This window comes from Megalops cyprinoides, chromosome 3, assembly GCF_013368585.1.
Source record: "Megalops cyprinoides isolate fMegCyp1 chromosome 3, fMegCyp1.pri, whole genome shotgun sequence".
Lineage (NCBI taxonomy): Eukaryota > Metazoa > Chordata > Actinopteri > Elopiformes > Megalopidae > Megalops > Megalops cyprinoides.
The window spans coordinates 48,641,629-48,652,783 of NC_050585.1; the positions used below are offsets into that span (position 1 = coordinate 48,641,629).

The 11,155-nt window shown below is 42.8% G+C and overlaps 1 protein-coding gene across 1 annotated transcript; it reads right to left on the minus strand.

Annotated features, from left to right (window-relative positions):
- Positions 1–996: 996 nt before the first annotated feature.
- On the minus strand, positions 997–2,331 carry LOC118774560 (N-acetyllactosaminide beta-1,3-N-acetylglucosaminyltransferase 2). The gene has a single exon (XM_036523910.1). The coding sequence runs from the start codon at positions 2,329–2,331 to the stop codon at positions 997–999; it is 1,335 nt and encodes a 444-aa protein (XP_036379803.1).
- Between the last annotated feature and the right edge of the window lie 8,824 nt (positions 2,332–11,155).

Consider the following 11,155-nt stretch of genomic DNA (forward strand, 5'->3'; position numbering starts at 1 on the left):
AGAAACATTAAAGCATATGCCACCAGATGGGCTGTTCTTGCATTCCCTCTTACTTGGATTCCTTACTTATATGGATGAGAAGCATAAAAATAACTGCAAATAGAGCTGAGCCTGTAGCACAAATTTAACTCTCCATAGGACAAAAAAAGGCCATATATAACCTTCAAAAAGTAGAGTACTACCCTGTATAAATGTCCGTAGTTTTAGCTAAAAAAATATTTGCACCTGAAAAACATTAGCCTTTCAGTATATATATCCAAATAAGGAAAAGCTGCAATTTTATTGTTTAATGGTGGCCATTCTGACGCACGCAACAGTTTTATTTTAATAATTTTCACAGAGGAGATTCCAAAGATGGTGTCTGACATGGCTGTGGCCTCTGAAACCTCTCAAAAACAGTGCTCTGTTTTGCATCTGTGCTTGCTGCCACAGGCATTACACTTATCCTTGTCTGGCAGAGCTGAAACCAAAGAGGTTTCTGTGCTGATGACTGTTTTAAAACATCCAATAATGCGCATGATAAACTTCTTTCGCGTCTAGCTTTGCCTTACTAGGCAAAATAAATGATCTGTTAATGATATCTGAAATTAATTCAATTCCTACATGGTACCTAGACCACTGTATGCAACCAAGGGATGCAATTTCTTTTCAAAATTAGTCCCATGTGAGGGGTTTATGTAGAACAGTGGAACGAGACACCAAAACAGAGATCTAGCAAACAGACACTGAAACACCCTGAGGTAAACTTGTGTGTGTGTGTGTGTGTGTGTGTGTGTGTGCGTGTGTCTGTGTGTGTGTGTGTGTGTGTGTGTGTGTGTGTATGTGTATGTGTGAAAAAAGGCAGTGTCTGTAGTCCATGGCTACATCAATATGCCTTTATCGGTCGGGGGGAAACCTGAGCCTTCCTGTCCATTACCATATTGGCCCCATTGTGTCGCCCCAGTCCTTTGCCTCGTTGTCCATGCTACCTGCCTTTAGCAGTTCACTGTCCTGGTTTTAGCAGGGTGGTGGTACCGTCTGCAGCTCTGACCACAGTCTCAACATCTCCTTGGGGCTCCGTTTGTGGACGAGAATGACGGAGCGGTAAGCGCAGGGCTTCTCCCTGTCACTCGCCGGCAGGTCAAAGGTCAGAAACCCAGGGTGATGGGAGGGCGATATTCCCAGCCGATGGAGGCACATACCCAGGTAGACATCATCGATGGGGAACAGGTGCACTCTCCTGGAAACCCGCCCCAGACGTAAAGCCAGGTCCCCAGAGTACACCACTCCTCCGCCGCCGGCGTAAGCTGGGTATGTTCCCTTGTAAAAGCTCTCGGGGATGTAATATTTAGTGGAGGGCTGTCGATTTGGGCCGGCATTAGCGATCACCTCTCCCACAAACAGATCCCTCGTCCTCTCCGTGCTGTTTTGCCCAGGATCCCCGCTCTCATCCCCCTGCTGATGCAGAAAGTCCAGGAGGGAGCGTGTCCGCAGGAAAATGTCATCGTCGCCTTTGAAGACGAAGAGAGCGCGGGGGCAACGGAGGGAGAACCAACGCCAGAACAGCACGTCCTTCAGAGTCAGGTTGTAGAAAGAGTCTCTGAAGTCCCACTGCAGAATGTCCTGGTGCTGGCTCTTCTCCAGCTCCAGAAGAGCCTCCAAGTCTGGGTAGAGTCCCGCCGACGGGTCCTGTTTGCCCAGGAGGAAGACTGTACGCACCAACCCACCTCTGCCCCCCGCCTCGCCCTGCACCCACCCCGACTGCCCCCACGTCTGCCGGATCGCCTGCCTGTTTTCAAAATTCCCCGTCTCGGATTTAATAGCCAACAGTAACACAGGAGCCTCTGCCCCCTGTCCCTCCCCACCACAGATCCCAGGCTGGTCGGTCAGAAGCGGGTAGTCTCTGCAGTGCATGGACAGGACAAAGTCCCTCATCTGCTCTGGCAAGGTGTTGAAGTCCTGGAGGCGAGAGGCCCAGCGGTTGTCCGGGCGACAGTCCGCGGGGGCCTCGCCGGCATCGCCCTCTCGCACCCGGCCGTCTTCAGCATCCGGCAGCTTAACCCAGGTCCTGTTTCCCCTTAGAATGGGGTTGTGCTGGCGGTCCAAGAAGCGTTGCAGCTGATTCCACAGGGCTCCTTCCTCCAGCCCTAGTTTCCAGAACGGGTTCAGCGGGTGGGAGGCCAGCGTGCCGGAGTTAGAGGAGGTTCCAGGTGCCACAAATCGGACGGGGAGCAGCGGCGGGGAGTACGAGATGGTGATGCAGATGGACACCATGATGTAGACGATGAGGTGTCCCACCATTACGCAGGGAAGCAGGCATATACAGAGGAGTCTCCCACTACATCGAGCCATTGGCTGTGACGGAGACACAGGCGGGGTGGGAGGGATGAGAGGGTGGAGAGACAGAGGTTGGAGGAGGGGAAAAAGGAAAGAGTGAGACAGAGGAGAGAAGCAAATAACCTGTTACTGGCACAATCAAAATATTTTCTCATGGTTGAATATACATTTACATTGCACCATCTGGACGATTATCTTTTCAAGAGCAACGAATAAAACAAAGGCACTATCATCAATTTAAGAGCTTCTGACTATATGCTGTTTTATTTATATAGTATTGCACCTTGAAAGTTGTAGAATACAAGGTGCAATACCATATAAATAAAACAGCATACAGTCAGAACCTCTTGTAAGTCTCAAAAGTTACAAGTAACAACCACTGAAAACACCACATCACTGTTCATTCACTGTGTATTGTATATCAGATTGGGGAGGAACTTTATGTTAGACCTTGGGTATCTATAACACATTTAATATGCAAGTAACATGTTTCTTATAGCTTGGAGATGTTTTGTTAGCTTTCTTGTGTGAGCACCAGAGGAAAGCTGTCACAGGCTGTTCTTTGTACGTCTTCTGAGGTTTCTGTTTCCACAGCGATGCCCCAGGGGCGTCATTAGCCGAACCTGTCCACAGAGGGCTCACGAGCGCAACACAGCCCAAGATATTTACATCATATTTCACGTATCCAGAGCAGAACTTTCGCGTAGCTCCTGGAGATCCTGTTACAGGGAAAACAACGTCATGGAACCAAAAAATAAAAAATGTTGGGAAATAACAGAGTAAAAAGAATAATCAATAACAGAAGAAAATGAATAATGTTTTTTTTTCAGTTTTCCAAGCGCCACTGTACATGAAATTATGGATGTCACAATACTCTCTGAAAATGTCCACATTGTAAAATCAGGCAGATTTCAGTATTGGGGGGGGGGGGGGGGTGGATAGGTCTGTTGATCTCAGCAGTCTGCACTTGAACCACACTGTGAATGGCTAGCTAGCAAGTGCTAGAAAATGACTCCCATGAAAAAACAGAACTAGGCAGTAATATGCTGCACAAAAACAGATATCCTTGGGTCCTGGCGTCATCTCTGGAAAATAATTCCAAGTCCTGCTACATTATTCCCCTGAGGAAAAGCACAAAAATAGACATTTCTGCATGCTACCTCCTATCAATATTTCCAGCAACATCACCACCGTGTAACCGGTCCTGCACCTTCACCTTTGTACTCCGTAAAAGCATTTCAACGTCAGTTCTCTCTATACCGGTCCAATACAAAATTTGAAAGTAAATTTGAAAGTCAAATATTATGAGAGGGAAAGCAGATGAGACCAGTAGAAATGCCAATGAGAGCATCCAGATGTTTCTGGTTTACGTTGTCCATTGTAAACGTATCGTCCTTATTTCATCGGGTAAGCTGGGCATTCATCCAACGTTTGGATGCTCTCATTAGCATTACTAACTGGTCTCATGTGCTTTCCCTCTCATAATATCTGACTTTCACTTGGATTTCAAGTGGATTTTTTATTATCTATTTATTTAGCTCCTGGAAGTGATTTCGACCATACCTGGGGGTGATTTAGACAATGTTTGTTTCATAAATGCTCTACCCCATACTTTGCCATGTTTGAAACACACGTTGTAATTACTCGTGTGAATAATAATTTAAAAGATCTACATATGCAACAACTTTTGTTTCTGTTTATACTTGATATATTCTGGCAGCCGTCACCTAGTTTAAACGTCATTTGCATTTTTAACAATTTCGCTTATGCCATGTGCAAAATCTTGTTATCGCTACAATTCGCAACAACACACAGCCGCCAGTTAGTTAACATCGGTGTGGAAATGGCAGACATATTAATTACCAGATGCCAGATAAATAATTAGGCTACATGCTTTGCAGGACTGGCGACATATCAAAGCATTCTAATATGAAAAGCACTTACTGCTGATCAGGACAACTGTTGTTCTTATTTTTCAGCCACCTGTTGGTCACTTCGCTTTCATTCTCTTCTTTCTCCTTCCTTCATCTTTCGTGAATGGGTAATCGTAACATTTCTCCACACTAAAAGTCATGTTCCCTGAAAAAAATGCCTGAGAGGCGAGCATTTTAATGAGATGAAAATTACAATGATTCAGCATACTATATAATATATTCTATAATGAAAATAAATATAGATTTAAATGAGGCATAATATCCAGGGAAAATGCGAAAAAGAACCCTACAATAAAACAAAACATTAGGCCTACAATTTGTTCTAGTTTCTTCTCAGTTCATATTTCTAGGTCTTTCCGACAACATCGTAGTCAACATCAACAAACGTACACATCGCTGTGGGCCTCAGTCTAGGGAGCTTTCACGGTCTGACGAAGATACGGGGCGGAGTCGTGACATCCCTGTAGGGAGTGCATCTCAGGTGCGCACTGCGCAGGTGTACGTGTGCCGCGCTGCTGGAGAAACTAGACCGGGAACATGATTACACACCCATGTAGGATGTTTATATTTACATTACATTTACATTTATTCACTTGGCAGACGCTTTTATCCAAAGAGACTTACAAGTGAGGCAGAGTACAACACAGGCGAAAGCCACAATCGGACTCACAGTGACCAAGCAGGAAAAAAGGAAGGTACCAGGGGGACAGCACAGATGACAGAGTAGGGAACAGAGTGGTCATTTATCCTATTTATCCCATTTATACATCCTACAGTTTCGGACAGTACATATACTCCATTTTCTTTTCTTTTCTTTTCTTCACTAACTGAAGAGGCATTTCAATTTTAAATGTATTTAGCAAGACAACACTGTCAAATGGAAAGGAAAACTCTTAGGTCTTTCAATCATTTGGTGTTATAATGTAAGAAATGCACTGAACATACTGAGGATTTCAAATAAAAGTAATCTTGGAGTAAAGGAACTGGACTTGCACTAGAAAATTCTATTCTGTGTTTTCTAAATGTTATTCTAAACACATTTTCAAACGCATTCTGTAATATCAGTAATACATGCCACTCTCATGGATAGACATCATTCATGCTTTTGGTCAGACAAGAAGGTAAAAAGGTAAATTAGATGGCGATGCAGCTCAAGTGGGCTCCCCAGTGATGGAGTCAAATTCTCTTTCGCGAGTCATCTGTGTTTTTGGTCGACCATCCTCATCAATGTCAGTTAGTGTGGCACAGATGTGCGGAGGGATACTCTAATTGTTGTGTGCAACAGATCGATCGCTAGGGATGTCCAAATGTGATGGTCTGGCCAAGAGTGTGTAGTCATTACGCAGCTCAGTTTGTAGTTACAGATGCTGACCTGCGCAGTATAACAGTGCACTGATAGTAACCTAGGACCCTCATTTGGCTATACAGCAGGTAAACACATGCCCCTCACTGCTGTGGCGACAGGATTAGTATTATAAAACAGGGCCCTGACATTCTTGTCAAACGTCAACTACCCCGTTTAGTGTTTCCGAAACTCCTCCCATTTCCATCCCATCCCGACGGGGTCACTAGACACAATCCCTGTCTGCACTGGACCCTCAGTGGTGGAATGAACTCCTCATCTTCCGACACAGACTGAAGACCCACCTCCTGCTACTTGCATTACTTGGTGTTTAAGTGTAGTATTGCAATGTGCTTTGGAATCTGTGACATAGTGACTGACATATGGTACTATGCTTGGCTTCCCTCGTCTAGTCAGGTTGCAGAAGTTAACCTGTGGTAGGGCTTGAATAGTGTTATGCTCATACTCACCCCCCTGGGATTGTTGTTAGCCTGGTCTGACACTGTTGCTCATTCAACTTGAATGGATACACTTCTGTTCTGTTTTTGTGCTGGAAGGGGCTCTGGATAAGAGCATCTACTAAATGAATATAATGTAATGTAATGTTATGTAATGTAATGTAGATGTGGTACACCCTGCGAAAAACGAAGCCCCTGTGTGAGATGCCTTGTGACATTGCTATGCCCAGCCTGCATCACACTCTCATATGCACAGTAGCTGAGTGGCATTGAGCTGAAAGCAGCTGCCCATTGATTCTGCCCTCAGGGAGGGTATCACACCACATATCCTCCCCACCACCACTTATATAATATAGTCACGGAGGGGACGAATGGCCAATGCCAATTACATAAGCTCATTGACTGTACAGTAAATGCTCAATAATTTCCCAATGACTTGAATGAGGTGGCCGAGTGGTCTTCATGTTTAAGGTTGTTCCTGCCCACCATATTACTCTTGTGCACAAACACACACACACACACACACACGCACGCACGCACGCACGCACGCACACACACACACACACACTTTATGTCTGTCTTGTGAGTAGTTCTTGTTTTGATTCATCCCATAAGTCCACAAAAACTGTTCACATGGGAGAAGCTCTGACCTGCTTTTACACAGTACGTGCATATTGTGAGAATATATCTAAACTGCTGCCCATCCTCAGAATGCATAAAAAATATGAATATTAAAAACAGCAAGGCAAATTTAATGTACAAAAAGTATTTTAATAAACTCTTCTGGTGATGCAGATTTCCCAGAATTTCAACACAGAGGACAATTCAAATATTAGCAAACTTTACTTCCGTTTTTTTTTCTGCATATTTTTGTTCAGCACGTACAGAATTATTAGATATTATTCTTTTTCATGAATATTCATTGTTGCTATTATTCTCATAATTATTAGTGTTTCACAGCAATACCCCCAGTCTCACACAGTAACAAGTACATCAGGTTTGTTCAGTTCTCATGTACAATGACACCCCTCCCTCGATTATAGACAATGAAACAAATAAAAACTGATGTTTCAGTGGTGGTGCACATGGGTATTACACACATACCAATACAGTTTGACGTGTTCAGGCCCTTTACTGGAAGATAGGACTGAGCAGCACAGCAATCTGGTTTAAATGGGGACAGTGAAGCAGCACAGAGTTAGTCCCAACTGTGACAGTCACCCATCATAGCATTTTGTGTCCTGCAAAAAAACGTTCTCACAATGTTTCACACATTTCTGCAACGTTGTAACAACGTCATGAGAGTGTTCTGCATATGGGAACCACTGCTAAGAGAATTTCTTTTTATCATTGCCGATAATGATCAAAGTACACGGAGCAACCCAGTATAGCCCCACATGACGTACCACACTTATGTTGGGTAAACATGCAGCAGCATTGTGAGAATGTTATACGTTAGCTGACACGACTTCACTGTAACCAGAAAGATGGAAGAAGAGGTAGGAAGAGGGCAAAGCGTCTCGCATTATTTTAGCAGGATTACGATGTTTTCCCCTCTTTTCTTTTAAAGACCAAAGTCTATCTGTTGCCATCACTGGACCCCTATCCAATTCATTTCAGTATTTGGCACAATAAATTAGATATTTAAAGCCAGGAATTAAATACATGAGTAAATATAAACACACATGAATTATCAATGTACAAACTGACAACCTATCAGAACAATTATACACAAATAAATCTATGCAGAGATTTTTTTTTTCCCAGTACAGAATACAAATAGGAGACTGATGCAACCCAGGAAAAGTTATATTGTATGAACACAGTTTCATTTTCCTTTGTTTAAATATTGGCAGAATAGTATTCAGCCATAATGAAAGATATCTACAGAAATATAAATCTGGAGAAACTAGCAGCCCGTTCCCCTGCGTTTGTATTCTGGTGTCACTCTCAAAGACAGAAGGGCCCAGGTCTGCCCTAAAAAAAGCCTGGTGAAAGCATTCTGCACCTGCACTCTTAATCTGAATATTCAGACAAGCAGCTTCATATGACAGCGTCTTTATCAGAAAACAACACTTCTGCTATTAACGGTCCGCTTCCGCAGCAAACATCATTTGGAAGGTATGCAAATCCAAGTTGCCAATAAAATCAATCGATCTGCTAGGCACAGTGCTTAGAATGAAGCGTGTGAGAATAGACCCAGGCTCGGCGCCAGGAGAAAATACAGAGGGGTGCAACTGCAACCCACGGGGGTGCACAAAAAGTCACAAATACGATGTAGACATCGGGATATAAGGAGACAACTGGGGGTGCACTGTGGTCCATCTAGGGGTGCAATGCACCCCTAAGCACCCCCATAGCGCCGGGCCTGAATAGACCTTTGATGAAGTCCATATGATTACTTAATCTGGTAAACCTACTGAACATAAATCCATGAAACTGGCTAAAGAATGACCATAATGGACAAACATAAACATGTTCTTTCAAAGAACATTCTCTGAAATCACAGCATAATCCTACTGCCTACAGTGTAAGACAGGGACTCTATAAAATAAGACAAATATTCCATTCTGGAATGTGGAATATGCAGTAAGGTAAATCATAATGCAACTCTGAGCCAATAGTACAATTTAATATTTACAGTGAAGCTGATTGTAATTGGAAAACAAACCCAGAGGATATAAGATGAGGAGCAGTAACTTCGGGACCAAAGTAGACAGTTCACAGTGAAATGGCATGGACACACCTAGGTTTTCAGTGAGGTTTGATTTGTGTTGTTGATCACAGAAAAGCCCTGAGCTGAGCTAGAGTTTGTTGGATTTGTGGTGAATATTTCAGCTAAAGAGAAACACACGACCAAACTGATATACACCTATTCACACTTAAATGAGGAACTGAGCACGTGGGTGCCCTCACACACGCACACACACACACACACACACACACACACACACACACACACACACACACACACACACACGCACACACACACACACACACACACACAATCAGTACTTATACAGTTAGGCAAAAAATAGTATATGCCTGTCTGTGCAGACCTATATACCTATACATATTCAATACACACACACACACACACACACACACACACACACACTTTCTCCCACACACATACCCATCAATAATTGTTCTAATAAAGCCAAAACATAAAAAGGAAATCAGACAAAAATTATTAAACCATAAAATTGCAGCTTTAGGGATACACTCTATTTCACTGTGAATTTCCCCAGATGCTACCTCAGTTTTGGAAGACACGGGTCATACATAACTTTACCCAAGGCATTCTTGGTTTTCTCTTAATTTTTTTGTTTGCCTTCATTTTCCCCTCATCTGGAATTCAAAACAAAGCAGTCTCAGTTCATAAAACAGAAGAAAGAGGGTAAAATAATCACTTGCAAAAATGTCCAGCAGGACAGCAAAATTGACTATGCTATAGGATTAGGCCTCTTGAATTACAGGATTTTCACCGTTCTTGAAGAACAAGCACAAAGGTTCAAGTTATCTTTGCATCGGCTGTTATACTAATTGATGTTTCTTGGACAACAGGTTTACACAGCCCTGGTGTGAAATGCATTTACTATAATGGGTGCTTGGATCCAGCAGTGAGAAAGGAGATACTAACCCATATCACAGAGTTAAAACACAGTGAGTCAACAGGTGTAGCACATATTGTACAGCCAGCTGATGCAGCGGTGCTCACTTCTTCAGTTTTGTAACTTGGCCGTTGTTGCTCTCCTGGCTAGGAGTCAGTGACTAACCATTTTAAACCATTTTCAAAAAAATTATTCTTACAGCCTATAATGTTGTCGAATTTCTTTCAGTAATTAAAATTCAAGAACAGCAAAAATTCACAAATCACTCTAAGAATTGTACTTTTCAATTAGTATTAACAATGCTCCTCAAAACAAAAAGGCCAGTATTTGTAGACAGATTGCCAGTCATGCATAATCTGCTTGACAGGCAATCTGGTACGGGAAATTCAGAAAGCTGCATGCTAAAGGCCTTCAAATGCAGTAGAAGTAAAATGATACTGAAGTGGTTCTTTGAAGCCAGAGCTCAGTGAAGCCATGGAACACTTGAAAATATCAACACCCCCCCCCATTAGAGACAAATGGGGGGGGGAAGGGGGGGGGGGGGGAAGGGGGGGGTATTTCAAGACCAAGGCTTGACCAACGGTATGTACGAAGAGTGCAATTCACAGTGAACTGAACAATAAAGCTTAATTTTCCCCGCAGATGAAATGAAAACAATAACAATGCATAGTTTTGCAATAGAGATACTGCACAGTTTAAGAGAAAAGGAGAGGTCAAAGAAAGGGAAGTAGGAGGAAGACTGAAACAAACAAGCTAAGAGTAAAAAGGGAAGAACAGGAAATTGTCACAGGCGCATGTCATAGAGAAGAACACAGTTTCATTTTGTCATCACTGCCTCTGGCTACATATGTAGTGTCTCTTTTGCTCTCATCCTCCCGCAAAGTTCCCTTCATCTCCTCCATCTACCCAGCCAAAATCAGTCGCTATATTTCACTTTAACAACTGATGGAATCTAAAATTATCAATACTTTACAGTGTTCGGGTCAGGGGACTTAGAATCCTGAGTTTCAGTGGTTCAGCTCTTGTTCAGTCTTGACTCTTAGCCAAGACGACGGACGGACGACGAGCAAATCCACACATAATATAATCCCTTTTCCATTCGGAAAACAAAAACAAGAAAGCTCAAAAAGAATTAAAGATGTGAGCTAGAGAGGAGAAATTATTTAGCATAAAACTGACAGGGTGGTGAGGAGGCACACACACAGACACATTGTCAGATAGGTAGATAGATATAGCGGTCTCTTGTCACAGTCAGTCCATAGTAATATAAAACAACGGAAAGCCTTTGAACTCTTTCACAAGCTTTCTCATACACGTTCCTTGTCTTCCTCTCGTTCTCAGTGATCTTCAGGAGAGTACATTTCTTTTGGTTCTTTTTTTCCCCGCCAATTTTGTCATCAGTCAACTTTTTTTCATTTTGGCACAAAAAAATAAAATACATAACCCAATAAACAATTGTATACAAAAAAACCCCAATATATACAGTATTTT

Excerpts from the sequence above, each read along its gene's own strand:
- LOC118774560 (XM_036523910.1), bottom strand. The coding sequence starts at position 2,331 with ATGGCTCGATGTAGTGGGAGACTCCTCTGTATATGCCTGCTTCCCTGC.